The sequence below is a fragment of the Serinus canaria genome, chromosome 1, assembly GCF_022539315.1.
Source record: "Serinus canaria isolate serCan28SL12 chromosome 1, serCan2020, whole genome shotgun sequence".
Classification (NCBI taxonomy): Eukaryota; Metazoa; Chordata; class Aves; order Passeriformes; family Fringillidae; genus Serinus; species Serinus canaria.
In genome coordinates this window covers 107,153,455-107,177,252 of record NC_066313.1, presented here as the reverse complement: position 1 = coordinate 107,177,252, position 23,798 = coordinate 107,153,455, and the positions used below count along the sequence as shown (strand labels likewise).

Sequence of the window (23,798 nt, the reverse complement as noted above, 5' to 3'; positions counted from 1 at the left end):
CCTCCATGCCTGTTGAGAGGGCAAACTCTGCAAGGCCAGCAACAGGGCCCAAAATGGAGAAAATAAACCTTATATTTGAGTCTGGGTTGAGAATTGGGAAGACACCCTGGCAAGCCTCTTTCTCAGCACAGCCTCCTCCACTATGTGATCCTGCCACAGAGAAACAAATATTTTGTGACTGCCACAATTACTAAGAACTAAACAGCATTTTATTGCAGGGACTGATACACAGAGTTAGTTTCCTGCTGCCAAGGGGCTGCTTCCTCCTGGTGACGTCTCCCAGTGCTCCCTACTTGCCTGGCTCTGCTCCTCTGGCTGGAGGAGGCTTCCAGCTGACACCATTTCATCCCCTCTGCCACAGCCCTTCCTCCTGGGCTGTCCCAGAGCTGGACTGGGAGAAGGGGCTGAGTGCTCTGTGTGTGCAAACAAACGTGTCTGTGCACCAGCATCTGCCCCTGCTCACAGCTGTGTTTACTTTATGTTGCATATAGAAGAAAAGAGGATTATTTATGAACTAATCACAATGTATTCCCCAAGCAAAACATTTTCTGCTCTGATTTATTGCTCACTTTAGGCCTGTCCCCAAGCATTGTTCTTATATTTGGAGCCAGTCGCATTTTTTTCCCATTTGGAAATGGAAATCCTAAGTGTAATGGCATATTTAATGGAAAAAAACCCTGACAGTTGCTTGGAGGGAGAAGGAATTTTACTTCTCTATTTTCCCATTTTATGTTTGTTTTCTTTCTCACCTCCTTCCTTTTATTCTTTCTCTTATCTCTGAAAAAAGGAAGGAAAACCACTATTTGGGGGCAAGGTAGGAGCAATATTTTGTCCTCGTTTTCAGTCAAGAGATTAGAAAAGTTCAAAAGTTTTACCCAGAAAAAGTCCACATGAAAAGTACCTGTCATTTTCTGATTAGCACTGTGATACTATTGATCAAAAGTATCCAGCCAACAAACCTGTGTAAATTAAACACGCTTGTGCACTCTATGGAGCCAGCATTTCTTGGCAACTACAAAAGAAATGCTTCTTCTGTTTTAATTCAGAGAGCTTTACAAAGCTTATGCAAGTGGCCTTGAAGCTTGGGTTTCTTTTTATCTCACAAATATCAAAAAAGAGAGTTTCCCCACCCCCCCCCCCAGCCTTCTCTTGCTAAAGGACTTCTCGGAGGACCAACAAAATCAAATTAGTTTTGTAGGCTGCACTTAGAAGATAGAGGAGAATGCAGGTCTTTAACAAATTGAGCTTTTCTCCCATGTGTTTCTCAGGAGTTTTGATTCAATCAATCTCAGAAGAGTTTTTACACAGTCTGAATAAAAATTCCTTTAAAATCCATTTTTGAACCTTTCTCCCTTCCTCCATTTTTAATTCCCTCAGTAGCTCAGAATTCCTTTCTGTTTTGAGGCATGAAATCCCTTTAGCTCTATTGCCTACACAGCAAAGGAGAAGAACAAAGCAAGAGAATACGAAAAAGAAAACACCCCCCCAAGAAAATAATTAAATTTTCTTTTTTCAAAAACCTTATCCATCATTATGCCATAAGAAAGCAACAACAACAAATTATTACCAAAACATACACTTTCCCCTGTCTTGTGGGAACACAGACATCTATCAAGCAAGAGAGAATCCCATGCTATTCTGTTTGGTTACTAAGATGGATGCACAAACTGCCCTGGCTGTAGCCTCCAGGAATGTTGTCACCAAACAAATGTTGCCATTAAAATGTTGGTAGGAGGTCCTTTGGGAAAGGCGAGGAGAAAAACCTTTTTTTGTTTTTTTTTTTTTTTTTCCTGGGGGGTGTGTTGCGTAGGAAAACCAGCTAATAGCTAAATCTGGAAGTACAGCTGGGTGCTCTTAAATTAGAAATCTTTAGGAGGTCTCCCACACATCCCTGCAAGTTTGCTGAAGAGTTGTGCATTGCTGCAGATATGTTTCACCTCCTCCAGATTTTCTGTTTCTTGCTAAGCTTCTCCGTGGCTTTCAGCCTCTCTGTTAACTCCCCAATGTCTCTCTGGCCAGGGTCTCACTCCTTTTCCATCTCTCCTTCCAATTCTCTTAGTTCCTTGGTGAGGTTTCAATCCTGTTTCTCAGCTGCTCAAGAGGACAGAAAATTGGCTCAGTGGATTTCTCCCTTTCTCCATCAGCTGCCCCTGTTGTTCATCTCATTAAGAAAAAAAATAAGCTGATCCAGATGTATCAGTGAAAAACCACTTATTTTCTTACCCATTTTCTTGCATCACTCTTCCCTGCAGGCAATTTGATTGTTATTTTATAACACAGGCAGAAGGTAATTTTCCTACATACAGAGTTGCTTGGCCCTGAATTTGGTGGATTGTCAATTTTCCCGTTTGCAGCTGAGAATAATTTTTCAGAACAGACAGTCATGCTCCAGTCTGAGCTCTGCCTTGCAAGGACTTGTGCACAAAAGGCAGCGTTCTGTAACTCACACCCAGCCCTGGATCTAAACCCCACACAATTCAGGTACTTGCAAGCAATGGGATTATCTCACCAGAGAGGTGGTCAGTTTTTCCAGGATCAGTGATTAGCTATGAATATATCATTAGAGAGAAGTAGTTCCTCTCTTATTGATTATGCACAAAGCAAATTTCTTTTTAAAATGTGAATATTTACCATAGTTACTGTGCAGGCTTTGAGGCTGTTGCACACGGGGAATTATTATTACCGCGTTTAGTGGGAGGAAAAGAGCAACAAGAAAAGAATAATAATCAACTGCTGTTCCTCAATGCCTTCCTCGCTAAGGCTAAAGTGAATCTTGGTTTGAAACTAAAATAAAGCAGGATTATCGTGCTCATTGTTTCAGGAAAGATCCGCAGAAATCAGGTGCTTTGGGCTAAGGGCCTCTAGAGGTCACCAGAACCTAATTAATGAGCAGTGCTAAACCCGTCTGTGAAGTGCAAACTGCTTTGTTTTGATTGGGAATTTCCACCTCTGCGGCTCTAGGTCTCCCCTCTCCGAGCAATCCGGACTGTCATTGCCCGCAATAACAGGAAACCGGCAAAGCCATTCCCTGCTGGAGAGCCTGGGCTGCGCAGCAGGCAGCTCCTTTGGGGCACAAGGCACAGTCACCTGAATGGCTTTTTCCCTCTGCACACTGCTCCGATTTTATCCCGTGCTTCTGTGATAAATCCTGCCCTGGCACAGCCGGAGTCTCTTGTGCCCCCGGGCGATGTCTTTGCCACACCTCTGCAAGCCCAGGGAATTCCAGGGGTATTGCCAAAGCCAGGAGTTGCCAGGTGTATGAAAACTTTGGGCACTTGGCAAGGATCCTTCTGCCTAAATCCTTGCCTTGCAAATTATGATCTGCACAGGAAACCCTGTGAAGAGCATGGTTTCCTTCCAGGTCACCCTGTGCTCTATTTACAGGGAAGGTTTAGAGGAGAGCTGCAATTATGATGAAGTGGTTGTCATGTGGTCAGGGACTTCATCTGCTACATGCAAGAGCCAAAGGGAAAGCTCAAGTAATTTCCCTGAACTCCCTCCAGGGTTTAGGAATGAGACAGGCTATAGGGAACTTGGTACAGTTAAGGGAGACTATTTCAAGTTAGCAAACAGAAGCTGATCCTTTCAGGAGAAATTCCTCTGGGGAGAGCAAAGGTATTTATTTTGGAAGTGGTCTGTGGTGTCTCTGGAGGGGAATTTTTCTCTCTGGAAAGCCAGGAGTGCTGAATGCAGATGAGTGGTCTGTACCCTGCCAGGATGCTGAGGGTGCTACGGGGGGGCTGCTGCAAGGGGGTCCCCACAAAGGCTCCTTTGCTTTTAGGTACAGAGCACTGCAGGCCCAGGATGTTTCCTCGGAGTCCAAGGAGTTTTTCTGGATGCAGAACAGGAGATGTGGCTTTGCCCCTTGTTCTCCTGTCCGTGGCCCCTCCCTTGCCATGTGGCAGCAGGTGACTCCCCTGTGCCCTGCTCTGGAGCAGCAGTAATAGGATCTCCCCGAGGGTGTTTGCTGGGATTAGCAGGTGTGTTATTTTTGCAGACTGGAACTGTGATTGCAGGTTGGCAGCAGTCCACGTGTCAGTTCCTGATCACAGGCAAAGCCCCCGAGTAAAACCATAAACAGAGGTAAGTGCCCACCTAAAGGAGGTCAGGATTATATTCCTAGCAGCATACCATTCCCAGAGAGAAAACACTTACAGCCATTCTTTATTTCCTCCCCTTTCAAAAGATGCACAGAGTTAAGGGCTTCCCTTCTCAGTTCTCTTTCAAGGCAGGGTCCTAGAGAAACCTTGCTGTTTCTTCCCCTTTTACAAACAGCAATCTCATCAAAATTTCTTGGTGGCTGCCATCTGTTGCAAGCAGAACACCACCCCTTGCTATTTACAGTGCAATTAACCTTCAGCAAATTAGCTTGTGACTGTCATGAAAGGATTAATTAAGGCAACACACCCTTGACTTGTTCCCACTGTGCATTTACGCGGGTGCACCCACGGCTCTGCCAAAGCCCTTCCAGAATCAGGGGAGTTGTTTTTATCCTTTCTCTATTATCCCTGCAAATTTGCCAGCCAGGGGAGATGCTTGAGGGATGGGCTCCAGCAGCCACAGTGCCATGGAAGTGGCTGTGGAGAGAGAAGACCTGGCCTTGCCCAGCAGTGGGGATGCTTCCCCGCTGCCGAGTGTCACTGCCCTGGAATCAGGATGTGGGGCCATGACTCAGCCAGCTCAGCTCACAGTTGTAGTTGAAGCAGCCAAAGGATGAAGCTGCTTCCAAAATATCAGGCTGTGATGTGCTGCAGCCATGCTTTGGAAGCACATCCTATTTTGCCTAGCACCATCAGACTTCCATCTGGATTCCTGTGCCTGGGAGGCACAGGAGGCCAGGGCTTCCTGAGAGCCTCAGACCCCTGAGCTGTGCAGATGTGCAGGATGTGCCTGGGTTAGCAGACAACCCTGTGCTTGCTCCAGGCTTGGAGAATCCTCAGGGGAGTAAGAAAATTCTCCCAGCTCCAGCACAGTCTGAGTGCTGGTGGAAAAACAGGCTTTGGCCAGAGAATTCCAGCACAGTGGCCCTGCCTCTGCTCCTCTTCCCACCAGCTGTAACTCCTGGCAGAGAGGCAGTGAGACTGGTAAAGGCTGTCATGTCTTAAAGCAAAGCAGCTTCTTGTTGTTTAATCCCAGATGGCAACTAAGTACCAGCAGCTGCTCACTCACTCACCCACCCACCTCCCCCTTCTGTGGGATGGGGAGGGGAACTGTAAAAAGGCGAAACTCATGGGTTGAGATAAGAACAGTTCAATACTTGAAATAAAGTAAAAAAATAATAACAACAATAAGAATAGGAAAAAAGAGAGATGACTAAAGCCCTCAAGAGACAAGTGATGCACAGTACAGCTGCTCACCCCCCCGACCACTGCCCAGCCTGTCCCTGAGCAGTGGTCAGCCCCAGTTCATATGGACACAACCCACTATGGTGAGGAATATCCCTTTGGCCAGCTTGGGTCAGCTGTCCTGGCCATGCTCCCTCACCGCTCCTCACTGGCAGAGCATGAGGCACTGGAAAGTCCTGGATTTAGAGAAAGCACTGCTAAACACACTGATGTTTTAGTTGTTGCTGTGAACGTTGTTCTCATGCTGAATCTAAAACACAGCCCTGTACTGGCAACTGGGAAGAAAATTAACTCTATTCTAGCCAAAAGCAGGATACAACTGCCAGAGAGGATGTCCTGAAGGCAAAAATCTCAGGGCTGAAAGCTGCATGAGAGCAGCTGTTGCACAGCAGTGCAGATGGTAGGCAGTGCCAGGAACACCTGCATTGCTTTTGTTCTGCTCTCAGCAGCCCCGTGGCTCACACTGTCTTGCCCAGCATGAGCTTGTCCTGCTGTAGCTCTGGCACTGCCACCTCCTCCTCATGCTGAGAAATATCCCACAGATTGGTTCTGGGAGATCACATCAGCCCAAGGCCTGGGAGCCTCTTTTCAAACCACAGCATCACCTCCACTCCTCAGAGTTAAAGAGAATTATGATCTCTGGTAGTGCTCCACACTCGTATTTCTTTGTCACTGAAATTCTTGGCCACACTGTTCTGACAAACCTGGGCAGTATTTTGTAATTGCTATCCAATGTAAATCACTTGCTTGCATTTCTTTGGATCCATTAATTTTGAAAGCACAGCTAAAGTAAATATTTAACTTTGTTTTGAGCTCAGTTTGTGCTTGGATGGGCCAGGTAATACAATGTTGTTATTCCTTGATGATGAAAGTGTTAACTAATGTTGTCTCTTATAAAAGAATAAATCAGAAGGAAATTTTCAGAAGAAAATTACATCATCATTAATGCAGTTCTGTCATCTCTTTGCATTTCTTCTCTAATTTCTGAATGCCATCTAGGCTAGAAAACTTGGAGGCTTTCAGGGTTTTGCATTCAAGTGTGCATCCTAAAGAATCTTGAGTGCATAGAGACCTAGATGCATAATATTCCCAGCCTCCGCCTGGTTTTCTCTGATGGAAAAATACTTAAGAGTCACCTTGGATGATACCAGCCCTGGGGCCCTGGGCAGCAGCATGCTCTGATCCTGAGGTGTGCATAAGCACAGCCTGTGGTGACACAAATAGGTGACAACCACTCAGCACTTCTGGGAGGAAAGGCTGAAACAGCCTCTGATGTGATGATGGTGAACTCAGAACTCTTCACACTCTTCTGGAACAGACATTTCTACCCATATTAAGGGCACCCAAAAGGTGGCAGGGAGGAGTTGAGGATGATCCCAGTTCCAGCCTTACCCTCTGTGTTGCAGCAGTACCTGGGTAGGGTGGCAGCTGCCCAAGCCCACAATAGGATCAGGAGGCTGCAGCTTCACAGATGATTACAGCACTGTGGAGACTGCACCACAAATTAAATAACAATAAAATTAAAACAAAGCACAGTTGATACAGGATAATGAAACTGATGAGTGTTCTAAATCATTACACAACTACTTCCGTGATTACAAAGTCCTTACTAAGAACATGAATGAGGAGTGACCAATGTAATTTGCTGAGTTTATGGGCATTTTTTGGAAATGCAGGTTCCTATCTAGTTCCTTAGAGATCTGTCCCTTGTCTTTAGTGGCAAAAACTAACCAGACTCCTGCTGCCACAGGAGCCATAAATCAAAGTCTCGAGATGTTCTCACTGAGCATGAACATAAACTCAGCATAAACCAAAGGGAGTGGCACTTTGCCATGGTGCACTGAGCTGTCACATGGGGCCCAGTTGTCACACTGTCTGTGTGAGGGACAGTGACCTCCAGCAGATGGGCAGAGTGGACTCCTGGCCATGCTAATCCTTTTATCTGGGCTGAATCCAACAATGATCCCAGCTCAGAGCCCTTGGCATCGAGGGGTTTTGCATCTTACAGGAGGGTGAGTTCCACCAGCCCCAGGAAGACTGTGGTGGGAAAGCTCACCTGTCAAGGTGTGGTGGATGCATAGGTTCTTCAGCTGCAGGAGAGGAGCAATGGCATGTGTGGGGCTGATGAGCTGCTCCTAATTTCCAGTGAGTCAAATAAGGTTAAATAGTCCATCTTCAGTGAATTGGGTCATTGGCAGTGACCTGTTCTGGAAAAGTGGCCTCTGATGCAGAAAATCTGGTGTTAAGGCACTTTTCATTTCCCCTTCCAGGCGAAGCCCAAGTTGATTAGGAACACTAAGGTGATTACCTCTGCTTTGCTGTACCTCTCAATTATGCCCTAATTAATATTGATTAAAATCTGGCAAAGGCAGCTTAAAGTACCTGCTGGGGTTTTATCCTCAGTTACTTCTTCACCCAAAACCTGCAGCTCTGAAACTGCACAATGCAGTCTATTACAGATCCAGCTGTACCTGTGATGGCTGGAGCCTCCTCCTACAAACTGCACCTTTGGTCCAGCTACTTAGGGAAGGATTTGGCATGGCAGCTCTCAGCTCAGGGTCCCTTGGTTGTTAATGTGAGATCCCAGGACAGCAGGCTTGGGATCTCTTAGTTTTAGGTTTAAACTAAATGTCTCTCCCCCTGTACTGGGTGCTGGTGAGGCCACACCTCAAGTGCTGTGTCCAGTTCTGGGCCCGTCAGTTCAGGAGGGGCATTGAGGGGCAGGAAAGAGCCCAGAGAAGGGAACAGAGCTGGGGAAGGGTCTGAAGCACAAGTCCTGTCAGGAGAGGCTGAGGGAGCTGGGAATGTTTAGGCTGGAGAAAAGGAGGCTCAGGGGCGACCTTATTGCTCTCTGCAACTCCCTGACAGGAGGGTGTAGCCAGCTGGGGACTGGTCTCTTCTCCCAGGTAACCAGGGATGGAGGACAGCACTGCCAGGGGAGGTTTAGGTTGGACAGCAGGAAGGATTTCTTCACAGGAGGAATGATTAGACATTGGAATGGGCTGCCCAGGGTGGTGGGGCAGTCACTGTCCCTGGAGGTGTGTAAGGAAAGGCTGGAGGTGGCACTCAGTGCCCTGGTCTGGGTGACACGGTAGTGCTCAGTCACAGGTTGGACTTGATGATCTCCGAGGTCTTTTCCAGCATAATTCAATCTGTGATTGTGTGAAGAAAGCCCTGGAGGAATGGAGCCGTGAACTCTGAGCTGCCTCTGCCCCCCTTCCTCCCTGGCCCCTCGCAGTGTGTCAAGGAGTGTTTTAGGACACAGAGAAACGGGCCCAGAAACACCGGGATGGGAACTGCCCCGGGATGGGAACTGCCCCAGATGGACACTAAACCAGGATGGGAACTGTCCTGGTATGAAAAATGCGTACCTTATGATTGGCTTTTCACAAATATTAAAATGAATACTATGTGTGTTATGTTAGAAAGCTATGCTGTATTAGTTTGCTTAAGTAGTGTGTAAAATACAGTTTTAGACTATAACATAACGTTTAAATAGAAACTATGCTATGTAAGATGCTTTTTTAAAAGAGAGGGCTCGCACCGAGATAGCAGCCACAGGACACCTAAATCTTTCAGAGGAAAAGAATTTACTGCTCTTATCGAGTTCTTCCTGCCTCGCTCAGACATGAAGAGCTGTTAGGATTAAGAGGAAGAAATTGACACTGACCAGACAGAATCCTGTGTTTGAATGGAATTTATGCATCATGTATGAGGTGTATGAATATGCAACAGGCTATTGCTTTTAAGGGTTAATCCTCTGTTAACGTGGATCCTTTTTTGGGCTTATTTTGCCCAGAAAGAGGTATCTGGACTGTCCGTAACTCCGTGTTTTTATTGTCTCATATTGTCCTAATCCAAAGTGTTCAAATTTTTATTACACTTTAATTATATTTATTATTACTATTATATTATATTATATTACTATTTTTATAACCGGTTTATTACTATTAAACTTTTAAAATTTTAAAAACAAGTGATTGGCGTTTTTCACACCGGGGATGGGCACTAAACCGAGATGGGAACTGCCCCAGGATGGGAACTGCCTCGGGATGGGCACTGCTGGGAACTGCCCGGGACGGGCTCTGACCCGGCTCCCGCCTGGATCGGGACCTGCGGGTCTGGAGCGAGGGGAAACAGCCCCGGTCCCCGCGGGGCCTCCCGTGGAACCACGCTGCTCGGAGACAGCAATCACTGCTGTGGAATATTTTACATTATCTATTCTCTACCTATATTCATATAATGTATAGGTTTTGCTTATATTATCCACTGGAACGCATGCTGGAGTGTTTCAGACTGGGCTTTGTTTGCCGCTGCTCTTAACGTTGTAAAACCACTCTGAGGGAATCGAGACGCCTTCGCGCGCGCCGCTTTTATTTGTGTTCCTTTGTGCGGTAAATGTACTGACTTGCACGGCACGGCCGCACCCGAACTCCGGCTCCGCGCAGCGCCTGACCCTTCCTGGCCGGATCCCGGAGCGCACCCGTTTGTCCTTGTCCGTGCCCGCTGTCCGTGCCCGCTGTCCGTGCCCGCTGTCCGCGCCCGCCCCATCCCGGGGCTCTCCCGGGGTCCCGGGCCCGGAGGAGATGAGGGAACCCCAGGCTCCGCCCCTTCCCGCGTGACGTCAGCGCGCCGGAAGGCCTTCGGCGCGTCCGTGACGTCAGCCCTTCCTTCTTTCCCGGGGAGGCCGGAGTGAGGTAGGAGCGGGAAGGCCGTGATCCCGATCCGCCGTCATCCGCGCCCGAGCGGCCGCGGGAAGGGGCAGAGCGGGGATGGGGCACGAGCGGGGTGTCGCTGAGCGGGCCGCGGGTATCGCTGAGCTGTCCCCGTGTCCCCGCAGGGCGCCATGGGCCGCGTCATCCGCGGGCAGAGGAAAGGCGCGGGCTCCGTGTTCCGCGCGCACGTGAAGCACAGGAAGGGCCCGGCCAAGCTGCGCGCCGTGGACTTCGCCGAGCGGCACGGCTACATCAAGGGCATCGTCAAGGTACGGGCGGCTCGGAGGCCATTGGGCACCGCGTCCCGGGGAGCAGAGCCCCGCTACTCCTGCGCTGCCAGCACTGCCCGCGGCCCTCTGGCCGGTCCTCATCCCGTTTGGTCCGGATCCAGGTTTCTCTGTTCTTAAATAGATCGTATTCCTGAAAAGTTAAACTTTTTTAGGTGTACTAGAGCATCTCAGCAGAGGGGGCACCCTTGGCCAGCAGTAGGGTTTTCTGCTGGAGCTTTGCTAAGCGTAGCACTACCAGCGTGGTTTTATGTTGCCTAGGAATTCCCTGTGCCTCAGGAAACGTGGCTGGGGAGTTTCCCATGTAGTTAATGGTATATTTAAAAAGAAAATCTAATATTTATAAATGCCAAGTGATACCCATCATTTTAGTCTTGAGCAGTAGAAGCAAGGCAGTAGCTGTATTTGGGGCATGATAGTGGCTCAGGGGTGCTGCAGGGACTTTTTGGGTGTCAGGGACTGTAGAGTGCCAGCAGTGGTAGTGGCTGGATTCTCTGAGCAGCCCTTCACTGTTCTACAGCCCAGGCATGCTCAGTTGTAGAGAGAATTTTCTTCAGTCTCACCTAACTGAAGTGGTGATAGAAGGTGGGTAGCAGAGTTTGATTTGAACTTGGTCCTACACAGGGGATTTGGCCAACAGGGCTGAAAAAACGTCAGCAGTGGACACCAACAGTTTATGAGCTGTTCTAAAAGATAAACACATCTTAGAGATGTGTCAATCACTGTAGTTTGTAAATACATGGTTGGGTATTTTAATCCCAGAGTGTTTCAGGAACAGAATGCACATGTTTTTTCAAGTGTAAAAGAAACAACAAGTTGTGCTTCCTTATTTAGGAGCTTCAGAAACTTTGTTTTTTAGCTGATTGCAGAATGTTAGAAATGCTTCAATCCCAAGGAAATGCGTGGAGAAGTCTCTGCCTGTGCCCAGCTTGTCCTGCCCAAAGGTGGTGGGGCAAAGTGAAAGTGGCTTTCTTAGTATGGAGAGACTGGGTTCCTGCAGAATGTCAGGAATAAAACTGTTCAGACAGGATTAGCTACAAGCAGCACACTTATCCAGGCATTATCTTGTGATCAGTGAATGATTTGGGCTGGAAGAGACCTTAAAGCTCATCCAGTTCCAATCCCCTGCCATGGGCAGAGACACCTTCCACTATCCCAGGTTGCTCCAAGCCCCATCCAGCCTGGCTATGAATACTTCCAGGGATGGGGCAGCCACAGCTTCTCTGGGCAGCCTGTGCCAGTGCCTCCCCCCTTACAGGGAGGAATTTTTCTCTGATAGGATGGGATGCAGCTTGTGTTGTATCAAATGTGAACCTTCAGCCCTGAGACGTGTCTTGCTAAGAATAATCCCAGAGTAACCATCCCCCAGTTCTCTTTGGTTCCTGTAGGGCCCCTGGCAGGGGCCGTGTCCTGCCCTCGAGCAGCTCTGCATTCCCACAGGACATCATCCATGACCCCGGGCGGGGCGCGCCGCTGGCCAAGATCGCCTTCCGCGACCCGTACCGCTTCAAGAAGCGCACGGAGCTCTTCATCGCCGCCGAGGGCATCCACACCGGCCAGTTCGTCTACTGCGGCAAGAAAGGTGGGCTGGGCTAGGGCTGGGCCTGGGCTAGGGCTGCGCCTGAGCTGGGACAGGGGCTGGGCTGGGGCAGGGCTGGGCTGGGCTGGGGCAGGGCAGGGTGTCCCAGCTCCTGGAGTTGGGGATGCTGGAGGGCAGTACCCTGATGCCGCAGGGTCTGTGGTACCGCCCTCCCGTGTTCAGCAAGGCTGTAACCCCGGCCCAGGGCCCCCAGTGAACCCGTGGCTGCTCTCTTGCTCTTTGCAGCCCAGCTGAACATTGGGAATGTTCTTCCCGTGGGCACCATGCCCGAGGGCACCATCGTGTGCTGCCTGGAGGAGAAGCCCGGTGACCGCGGGAAGCTGGCGCGCGCCTCCGGGAACTACGCCACCGTCATCTCCCACAACCCTGAAACCAAGAAAACCAGAGTGAAGCTGCCCTCAGGCTCCAAGAAGGTCATTTCTTCTGCAAACAGAGCTGTTGTGGGTAAGGAGCAGTCACTGTGAACTTGTCACCAGGTGCTTGTAGCTGAATTTTCCAAACAAGGCCCCACTTTTAAAAACCACCTTGAAAACAGCGTCATGTGCAGGCTGGACAGTCTGTGCTCAGGTGCCTGGCTTGTATTTTACACCCACGTTTCTTTTGCATGTTGCTAACCTAAATTTGGAGGTTTGACCTAGTGAGAGGACAGAAAAGTAGATGCTCATTGTCCTCAGGTATTGTTCAGTCTGTAAAATCTGCATTTCTTGGGGAAAAACTTCCATGGGAAATGGCGTTTTGATTTCCTGCTTCTGGTACACTGAAGGAGCCTGTTGGTGGTGTCAGGTGGGTGGAGTGTTCTGGGAGGTCTGACAGGGAATGACAAAACTACTGCCAAGAAGCAGAGGCTGCACCAAGTTTGTTGTGCACCTGTCTGACAGCTGAGATGGCTGCTGGTGACACTTGCCTGCCTCTGCATGGAAGACACCAAAGTGAGTAATCTGGTGTGTTAATCCAGTAAAATTGACTGAGTAAATCATGAAACAAGTAGGTATTTGACCTCAAAGTTCTTCACAGTCCCCTGAGCTCTTTCAATTCATACTTCACTTAGAAAACTTGATGTTGCTCAGGAAATTGTCACAATAGTGCTGGTAGTGCTTTAGAAAGAAAACTCACTCTGTGCGTATTGGATTAGAAAGAAGGCTGTAGCTCACCTCTGATGTCACTGTTGGTGTTGGCTTTCTGTGGTACTGGTGTGTGCTCTGTTTGGGTGTGACCATTCCTGCCATTCCCTGCAGGAATCGTGGCTGGTGGAGGCCGTATTGACAAGCCCATCCTGAAGGCCGGCCGTGCCTACCACAAGTACAAGGCCAAGAGGAACTGCTGGCCACGTGTCCGTGGTGTGGCCATGAACGTGAGTCTGTCCAGAGTCATCCCTGTCCCCTCTTGACAGTTCAGGAAAGATTTTGTGGGATATTGGGACAAGCCTGGCATGTATCTGGGAGGGAAGCTTCCCAGATAATTGTGCAGCCACAGGGTGAATTGGCAGCACTTAATGGTGACTGCACCAGTGAAAAGCGAAGTATTTATTTCTTTGTCCCCTTGAACCTGTTGATTTCTGTTGAGCACCAGTTTCTGTGGTTACATTGCTGTCTTGCTTCCCCCCCACCCAGCCTGTGGAGCATCCCTTCGGAGGAGGCAACCACCAGCACATCGGGAAGCCCTCGACCATCCGCAGGGACGCTCCCGCGGGACGCAAGGTGGGGCTGATCGCCGCGCGCCGCACGGGCCGGCTGCGCGGCACAAAGACTGTGCAGGAGAAGGAGAACTGAGCTCCCACCCTGGGAGCCACACAATAAATCTGTACAACCCAGCTCGTGTGCAGTCCGTGCTGTCTGCTGCTGCAGTGGGGATAGAGCTGGGATTGTGTTCAGCACAGGAAGCTGTGAGTGGAGATCGGGGGTTTTCCCCTTGCCTTGCAGAGCAGGGATTCTCTCAGCCAGCACTTGCAGTCTGTAAGCTGGTCCTGCAGGCTGGAGTAACACTGCTGTGGATGCTCTTGTTGCCATGGTGTGATGTTCTTGTTGGCCTGGTTCTGTGGAAGCTGAGGCCTGACAAAGCAATCCAGTAATCCTGTGGTTAAACTTGGCAGTCTGGCTGAAAGGATGCTCAGTTTCCTAAATTCATAATCTCTAACATAATGGTTATCCATTTTCATCTTTTGGGGCAGGGGAACCTTGAGTTGCAGACTTGGGAAGTATTTCAGCTGCTCTCACTGCAAGGTTTGGTCTTCCTTTTGTATCTCTGAGGCTCAAGCCAAATGAAAGATGCCAAAAATTCAAGGTGTTACACAGACTGCTCCCTCATCAGATTTTGGGAAGGGCAGACAGCTTCAAACATCTCCCCTTAGCAGGTTGGTCATGATGGGATATTCCAAGGTGCTGCAGTAATGTGAGCAGTAGCACTAATGTCCACTGGGAAGCTGTGTTCTCCTAAGAACAGCTGTCCTGTGAAAAGCCAGCTTCTGTAAGGGAATGAGAAAAGTAATGGGGTTTAGTGCAAAATGGCTTTTACAGCTTTTCAGGACTGGCCTTAGGAGGGAAAAATCACAGATTGCAGATGGGGCTCAGCTTCATGTGTCAGCACACCCAGAGCCAGGGCTCCTGTTGATCTGCAGCAGCTCTGGCTGTGCTGGAGGGGTCAAGCCATATGGGAATGACTTGCATTAATGGGAACCCAGTGGAATGCAAAGTGGGAAAAGTCCTTTCTACACTGCACCCACCCACAAAACCAGTACTGGAGCTGGCCACACGTGTCTGAGGAGGGAAAGGCAACTTAAAAAGCCCAAACCACACCTTGGAGAAAGGCATCAGAGCCCTCTGGGAAGAGAAAGCAAAGCAAAGGCAAGTTTTGTATGTTTATATTACTCCGATTGCATCAAGGTCTGAACTTCACATCTGTTCTTGCCATGTGGTCAGAAGCTCTTGGGTTCCTGTGCTCTCCTGACAGGGCCCACAGTGTAACGCTCCTCCCAAACACCATCAGAAGAGCAGCTGAAGTATTTAATGTTCCACAAGAATTTGCATTAAATGCACCTAAAGGACTCACAGAAAATCAAGGTTTCCAACCACATTTGAGTCTATTGACCCCATATATTTTTTTGGGAAGAGGGAGATGGTTACTGACCCTTGGCTGCCTCTGCTGCTGTTCCAGGTTTTGACAGTGCCCATGGGTGTTCACAGCCACAGGGTCAGTGCACCAAGCCCATGAGTAGGAGTAATTAATACAACTTATTAAAAATAGATAAGTACCATATTACAGAGTTTAATGCAGCTCCAAACACATTTAATGTAAACATACAGGATGCAATGCCAGAAGTCTCTAAATTCACACAGTAATATGAGGATTTCAAAGATTGTTTCCCTCCACCAAACTCCAGTTGCAACCACTATTCCAGTGCAGTCTCCTGTTAACAACATGAACTTAAAAAAGCCACTGTGATCCTGGCAAATGACTAGAAGACTTGAGGGGCAAAATCCTCAAGCCCCAACACCTTCAGTGCTCAAAGTCTCTGAAAATAAACATGAGGGAAGAGGGAGTAAGATTAGGCAAATAAACAATGAAAGGCTCTAAAGAAACCAATGTTCAATGAAAAATTTATGTATGTAAACAAATTTTCTAAACCAAAGGTCTAATTTAAGCTGTGGAATAGAGGTGAAGTCCAGCAGTTTACATGACAGGGGAAGTTAAGACAATTAACAATGCAATAAAAGTTTTAAAAATACCAATAAAAATATACAGGTGAGTTCCTACCAAACTTAACTTCAGGCTGAGAGGATCTGTAATAGCACTGAACAGAAAATAAAAATGGGGCTGAAGTTAAGCCAGTCCCTGTCCTCTGCATGGGCTGAGCACCAGGCTCAGGTTCAGCTGAGCCGGCCAGAGCTCCCTCCGAACCTGCACTGCAGAAATGAGAAATCAGCCAGCCAGGGACACTGCAGAGGAGCAGGAGCTGAGGAGCTGCTGAGCCCAGGAAAGCACAAACCTGGCCCTGAGGTGGGCGGGTGTCCCGACTCGACTGAGGCAGCTCCAACAAAAAACCACTTTCAGACGTAAATGAAGCAAAATCAATGCAAACCACGTTCAGTAGAAAGCACAGGGCTCCTTCTGTGGTCCTGCCCTCCTTCTAACCCCTCTGCTCATTGTATGGAATCATGGGCTGGTTTGGGGCTGAAAGGACCTGGAAAATCTTTTAGTTCCAGCCCCCGTGCTGTGGAAGTAATTATGTAACGTGTTGTAATTATGCTTTAATTGTGTATCATAATCAGCAACCTCCTGCTCAAACCAACTGTTTTAGCAGCATGACAGTCGATTTGCTTGTATGGTTCGTGTCCAGGATACTTCACTTCATGGAGGAGCATCTCAGTTCCCAACCCCAACACTGCACAGAAGACATGAGCTACTACAGATACAGTCAAACTTAAAAACCAAAGCCATGCTCATTAGTAAAACAACAATGATTTTTATTATATTACTAAACTTCCTCGCATAAAGATTAGCACAGTTACAGAAATCTTGAAATTAAGCAAACTGTTTTAAAGAAAGATGTCAAGTGTTCCTGCAGAATTCTCAGAGATTATTTCCAGTATATGGCTTTGCTTGCTGAAAGAAAAAAAAATTAAAAAAAAAAAAAAGATACTTACCAGTGAAGCACTAAAGCCTTCCTTTAGAAGGGCTTCAAATTTCCATCTACTGAAAGAGCAAACAGCATTTTCTTTACACTTTTTTAAGGGTGTGTTGAGAAGCACCAAGTGCTACCTAAACATGGACAGGCATCACAAATTCCTTCCCGGTAAGAGAACCCTCATTAGCATCACTGTGCCCTGCCAGCACCCCCGTGGAAGCCGTCGGAGGGTCAGGGAAGCAGTAGGGAGGGTCACTTCACCCGGAGGGTCACTGCCCCGGGGCTTTCCACAGCCCCACGCCCACCCTGACTGCCCAGCCCTGGAAAACCAGAAAAGGGAGCAGCTCTGGAGGACCCACTGCCTGCACACACTGCAGAGGGAGATGCAAGGAAACAGCGTGAGCTGAAAAAAGGCCAGAGCAAACCCATGCAGGGAGTTTCTGCAAAAAGAAGAGAGGGAAACAAACTCCAGCAGCAAGATAATGATCCTGACTGTTGTGCTGAAGTCACCAGGTAAGTATCTATCAAATCCAAGGGAAATGCTCTGGGCTGTATTTTCAGCTAATGTAAAAACCACAGGAGCCCAAATTATAAAAGGTTTCAGGGAGTTAGGTGATCAATAAGTCTTTACAGCCTCCACAGAGGTTAAATTAAAAAATGGCTTTTTTTGTCCTGTGGCATTAACAAATTCTCAGAGAGAAATGTGAGAACAGAAACATTTGTGGGAGTTGTTTTACATTTTTGCTGTTTTCATCAAAAGCTTTCTTCTCCCAGTTTACAGCAACCCCCACCCCCAGTGATCTGTTGGGATACATCCAGAGTGTACCCTAAATTCTCAGTTTTGCCACCATGTCAATGTCCAGAGAATTCACATTCACGTCCACTCAGATGGGTGACATGGACTGAACAGACCAAGGATAAACTCGGGTGTTACAGAACCACAGGAGTGTCAGGGTTGGAGGGACCCCTGGAGATCACCCAGTCCATCCCCCTGCCAAGGCACGGTCACCTGGAGCAGGTGACACAGGAGTGCATCCAGGTGGGTCTGGAATGTCTCCAGAGAGGGAGACTCCACAGCTGTTCCAGAGCTCTGCCACCTTCACTGTAAAGCTCTTCCTCATGCCAAGCTGGAACCTTTTGTGTCACCTCCTTCCGTAATGCCCTTTTTAAATTGTTTTTTTTATTTCATGTTAGCACCACAAATCCCCAGAAATTTGCCACTGTTTTCCACTTTCATTTGCATATCTTCAAGAGCAAACTTGGGGAACCAGAGGTTTCCAGTAGCTCTCCACTGGACCCACCTCATGTTCCTTTGGGAGACGACCCTTTCTCTGGCAGAGCAAAGCAAGGGGCAGTGGCAGGCACAGGGGGCACAGCAGATCCCCAGCAGCTGCACCAGCTCCTCTTGGCCTGGAATGTGACAGGACACTGTCCCTGCAGCAGCTACCACTCCCAGAGCCTCTAGCCCTCACAGGCACGAAGGTGATGCCAGGAGCGTTCCCAGCTTCTCTCCAGCCACCACAGCACCATCAAACCACTCTGTGGGTGCTACAGGAGGTGCAGAGGCAGCAGCAAACCTGGCTCAACTCCAGCTTCATTTCCCTGTCTTCATCGCAGCAAGTCTCCTCCACCAACAACTTGGTTATATTGTATTTTAATAAATTCAACACAAGAGGCCTCCACTAGCCCGTTCTTCAATTAAGTCCACATTTTATTTATGGTTTGCTGTTGGTACTTCAATCAGATTTATATATACATAATCTAAAACCTACATCAAAACCATGTTGACTGCTCTGAAGACCGAGAGAAGTGACACGATTGAAGTTTTCTTCCACAGCTCTATGGTAAGTCTACATTCCCACAGCAGGTTTTTGGTTCAGGTTGCAGAAGTGTTCAGAATGCCAATGCCAGGTCTCTCTCAGGCTTGGAGTGGGAGGGTTACAGTTCTCTTTCAGCATTTCAGTCTTACACACAACCACAGTAGCAATCAGTAACATGTTTTTGTTCTAGATTAACACCTGGGTTGATCTGCAGAATCCTGGCTTTTCACATTCCCACATCTCCCTTTCTAAACCCTCACCAACACAGCTGGAAAACCAAGTCCCTCCCTGCGATTTCTGCATTATGGGAACATTAAATGTGAGAGGATTTGATGCTACTTCACAAGGGAGGCTGAGAAGTGTTTGAGAGTCCTCACAGTGCCACCTGAAAAACGCCAGTTCCTTGACTTGGATGCAAACACAGGTACCCCAAACGATTCCATTTATCCCCAGGGAGGCAGGACTGCAGTGCCTGCCCAGCAAACAGCCCCACCAGGTGTTTGTGCACCTCGGCCTGGCCCGGGGCAGCTCTCGCACGGCCGGAGCCGCTCCCGGCAATGAACGACAAGAGGTAGAAAGGATTCACAGAAGCAGCTTTGCCAAGGCCCTCACTCAGCCCCCTCCCTGCCTTTATTTGCTCAGAGGATTAGACTTGGTACAGATCTTAGAGAAGAAGAAGAATAGAAAATGCTTTACATGCTACTTAATCTGAAGTTGCTGCTCGGAGCAGCTCCTGGTGCCCGGGGAGCCCTGTGGTTCAGGACAGGTCTCACACAAAGGCTCAGCAGCTGCTGCCAGAGGGGTGTGAGGGGCCAGGCAAAGCAGAGCTCCAGCTCCCCAGGGATTTCACACAGCATGACCTCTCCCTTCAGCAAAACATTCCCATTTCTGCTATTTCACCTGTCCTCAGTCATGCACAGCGCAGGCAGATAGAATTGGTGAGTATCAGTAAGTCCTGAAGAACTAATCTTCACATTTCTAGGCTTTGGAATTTGCTTCCAGAAGACCTTCTGAGGACTTTAAAGCACCTACCAGATATTTAAATACAATCAAGTATATTAAGTGTCCAACTTTTGAATCCGCCTTCTTTTCCAGAGTAGATTCCAGCAAAACCTACTGCTTTTATTCACCTGTAGAATAATGGTTCAATATAGAAAATTAAGGGAAAAAATACCCCAAACAACAACCAACCAAAAAAAACCAATAAGCTACAAGTTATTAGAATTCCAGACTGCCATCAGTAGCACAAAGCTTTCCTATCCCACATAAATGAGAAGATTTAAGAGATGACAAAGCCCACCTGGTCAAGGCTGTGGCTGCTGCTACTGCACTGTGAAAGTCTCCAGGCTGCCTGGCAAATGTGGAGTTTTTTGGGTTTTTTTTCTTGCAGCAGCAAACAGCAGGACAGCAGGTATGGGTAAAAACGGGAGGTAAACAACCATCATGGCAAGTGAAGGGATTTGATTCCAAGAGAATACAAAAATTCTGAATATAAAAATGATCCTTGCAATCCAGAGTGAAAAACTCTGTAAGAAAGAATCACAAGAAATGATGGACAGGAATTTAAGAGTGAGGGACAAGAACTGAGCAGCATTTCAATAAATAAAGCTACAAAAAAGGCCAATAATACCTTTAAAAGCTGCACCTACAGAGGTATCACTACAGCAAAGGAACAGAACTGCTCACTTAATGGCTCAGGTGAAACCACACTTGGAAAGCATTCATCCAGCCCTGGGCATTGTATGAAAACAGGAACAGCACAACACCACAACAGAAATGTGGATCAGGGAACAGCTTATAGGGGAAAACCAAACATTTAAACATTTTGCTCTGGTGTGGACTAAAGGGGACATTACTGCAAATGCAGACTGTGCAGCTCACACCACTTTGGGCAAAATACACCAACTTACTGGAACAGCAGTTGCAAATTAAGAACAAAAATTAACATTATCAGACATTTTGAATACTATAGAAACAGAGAAGGGAATGATCTTATTTTCCTGCACTGGATGTTTTGTTATGGTCAGATTGTGGATGTAGTCATGGAACCTTTTTCCTCTTGTTTTCATTACTCAAGGTTATCTAATGGTTAAAAACTAGAAGACCTTTTTTTGCACATTATTTTGACCACTGAACAATGACCCTGTCATTTCAGAATTGTGCTGCTATGATTTAAGGCTATATTAAATTCTTCCAAGGAAACAGCCTGTAGGTCAGTTTTATTATCAAAAAGTGGCTTCAAGGAGTTCTAAAGCTAAAAAATACAGAGTTGGGTATTTAAAAATCTGATTAAAAGCTAGCCCTTATTCAGGAGTGTTTTTCTCCTTCAGAAACTGGCTCCCCCATGCTTGTTTTGATTTGTCTGCAAACAAGAGCTCTGTCTTCTGTGCCACCCGCTGACTGAGCTGGCTTGACCCCAACATATCACCAACTTCCACTCTTACAGTGCTGAAATCAACTGAACTCGCACAAATGCTGCAGAAATCCATGGATCCACCACAACTTGCATTAGAAAATCAGAGTGCAGGATGGGGAGGTCTGAATTTAATGGCTGGAATCTCTTGTTAACACACTTCGAGACACAGCCTACCCCTAACAGACACTGCAGGGGTGGGGCTGTGCACTTGCTCTTGTGAATAAATGACACAGGAATGGTTACTGGACACTTAAAGCCCAAGGGAGACCTTTACACCTTAGAAATAAAAGGAAATTTATGGTAAGAATCTTAGGAAGTTCCAGTGTGAAAAGCGACAGTGCTCAGGCTGGGTTAAAGCCTTTCCTCCAGTCTGGATTGGAGGGCAAGTGTGAGCCAAATGACTGTGCTGACATGGCAACCCCACTGAAGGCAGGGACAGGGACACCCTGGAATGGCACAGAGGGCACACAGAGCTCACTCTGACCCCAGCTGCCAGCCAGGAGAGAATGCACTGAGCTCCAAAGAGAGGTTTGGTGTCACCTTCCCCACCACACCACCTGCAAGGAGAGCAGGAATCCTGCAGGAGGAAGCAGCTGGGACCCCTCCACTTCACCTTTGCCAGTGCAGCACCATGGTGCAGCACGTGGTTTGTACAAGACACTTCCTACTGCTCCCAGAACGCCTCTTCTCTCTGGCTCTAGGCAAGGCAGGTGCACACTTCACTCCCAAGACCTCATGGCTGTGGGAAAGTGGTATCATGAACATGATGGTGGGCATGAAAAGTAAGTAGACAGAGAGCCAAAATCACTGCTGTCCTGATTATGCTGTGCTGGAGCAGAGCCACAAATGGGAAACTCCCACACCTGTCCTAAGAAATGTGAGGTTGGCATCAGCATCTCAGCCTCCCAAAAATAAAGGTGTGTCTTTTGTCATGAGGGAGAGAGTTTGCTTTCAATGTGGATTTGAAAGTGTGGTCTAACAAGGTTTAACTAAGATATTTAAATACTTAATTTGTTACTCTGCTAATTTCCCAACACGCCACTTCTCCAATTTATACAGTCAGTCTTTAACTTCATTTTTAGTTAAATTCATTGCACTGAAAGCTTCCCTGCAATGCCCAGTAACTGGAACTCACACCAACAAAAACATGGAGCCACTTTGCCCTGGCACAGCTCATCAGCCTATTCATTTCTGGCAAAAGACTTAAGAGGTAGACAAAATTTATTGAAATCAAAAATGAAGTAAATTGCTACAGCAGCCAATTTTTGCCCATTTTAGCTTTGGCAGAATGGCTAACCTCATTCTCTCCTGGATCTCAGGAAATATACAGGAAGTTTTGGAACTGTAAGTGCTTTTTCATGATACATATGCTAAAACACACAAGCTAGGCACAACAGAGTGGCTGAGAAGGCATAATAGCAAATATGATAACACAAATCTCTCATGTTGTCTGAAGTTCCACTCAGAAAAATAAAAAAAGAAATGTCAATGGGGGAATTTCATTTCTTTCTGGCTCGATTTCAGCAAGATACACAAGCTTGAAAAACAAAGAACTCAAATTTTCAGAGCTTGTAGTCAGCTGGGAAAATAATGTGAAAAATTCCAAGTCAAGCAGAGTCCTGTTCTGCTTGTCCATTTCCACAAGTTTGGGTCCTGCAGGACAAACAAGCTTTGACAGAACCCTGAGCCATCTCCTTCTTGTCAAAGGGGTAACACAGGTGACCAACTCTGTGACCAAAACATAGTACATTTACTGATACACAAACAGTGACTGAATTCTTTTTATATATGGCTGTACTACTTTTAACACTGACAGTAGCAAGTGTTAAAAGCTGAATTTAGTCACTAAACAACCACAATCCAAATGTACAAGATGGAGAAATTCTGCTCAGTAAGGTTTTGGATTTCCCCCAAGGTCAAACTACACACTAACCCTGACTCAACATCACCTATGGATTTTCAGTCTCCATGTATTCCACGTTACATCGCCAGGAACACGAGGAATTGCTTTACTATTTATTGGCTCATTTTATGGAAGACCAGAGATTCCCTAGAAACTGTTCTAAACAGAAAACAGGACTGAAATCAGTGATGGGGGAATTGAATCTTTAGGCACTTTGAGGGGTACTGCTTTAGAGTGTGCCATCACCAACGAGGTATCGCCAGGTGCATTGCCTGAAGTCACCTGCCAAAATGCTGCGACAGAAACGTGCATATCAAACTTTTTTCTTGTACAGTATTTGTTAAGAAGTACAATTCAAAATGGTTTTGCCCAGAGTGAAGAAAACATTGCACCTTACACTGGAGCTGCCTGTTGAAAAAGCAACAGCTGCAGCAAACAATATGGGTTTACCCTTCTTCATGTCACAAAGATGCAAAAAATCCTCAGTTTGCTGCCAGGAAAACAACTGCCACAGCAGCCATTCCCAATTCTGGGGCAGGGCTGGGTATGGCTGGAGAAAGCCACAGCCTTAAAGTGTCACAGGTTTGACATGTCTCTACAATCATTGCACTATTAAAAGCAAACACATTTGGCAAGGCTGAACTAGCACATTATATATTTTACCTATATAGTACAAAATACATAATAATCGCCTCTGAGATAGCCTGTTTAACAATTACTGGTCCAAATAAATATTTCAACTTGAGAACTCAGGGTAGAATTTTTGTAGTTAAAACCTCCAACAAGCATCCCCAAACATAAATGGGAACACGTTATCCAAATTTACTAAATCCAGGTAAAATGGTATTACTAAAAAACTATGAAGAAAATCTGAATTAACTTGAGCACTAGGAAAAACATGGAAGCATAAAAGTGATCATCGCTACACAGCATATTCAAAAATCTTCTGTGTCTCTCCCTTGTTACACTAAATGCCTAAGAATGCACTTGGATTGAATTTTCCATTGTTCATTTCAAAACTACAGACCTTTAATTTGATAAGCAGCTTTGTTTCTATCAACTAATTTGTAAAAAACACCATCAAGCTTGTG

At 47.0% G+C, this 23,798-nt stretch overlaps 1 protein-coding gene across 1 annotated transcript; it reads left to right on the top strand.

Annotated features, from left to right (window-relative positions):
• The first annotated feature begins 9,914 nt into the window (after positions 1-9,914).
• RPL8 (ribosomal protein L8) lies at positions 9,915-13,757 on the top strand. The gene is made up of 6 exons (XM_009089621.4): positions 9,915-10,042; positions 10,186-10,329; positions 11,788-11,929; positions 12,173-12,391; positions 13,183-13,298; positions 13,558-13,757. Exons 2-6 carry the CDS (start codon positions 10,192-10,194, stop codon positions 13,714-13,716), a joined length of 774 nt encoding a protein of 257 aa, XP_009087869.1. The 5' UTR covers positions 9,915-10,042; positions 10,186-10,191; the 3' UTR covers positions 13,717-13,757.
• Positions 13,758-23,798: the final 10,041 nt, after the last annotated feature.

Bases quoted from the DNA above. Each gene is read 5' to 3' on its own strand.
- RPL8 (XM_009089621.4), top strand. From the start codon at position 10,192: ATGGGCCGCGTCATCCGCGGGCAGAGGAAAGGCGCGGGCTCCGTGTTC. The intron at 11,930-12,172 runs GTGGGCTGGGCT...TGCTCTTTGCAG, and splicing joins CGTCTACTGCGGCAAGAAAG to CCCAGCTGAACATTGGGAAT. The intron at 12,392-13,182 runs GTAAGGAGCAGT...CATTCCCTGCAG, and splicing joins TGCAAACAGAGCTGTTGTGG to GAATCGTGGCTGGTGGAGGC.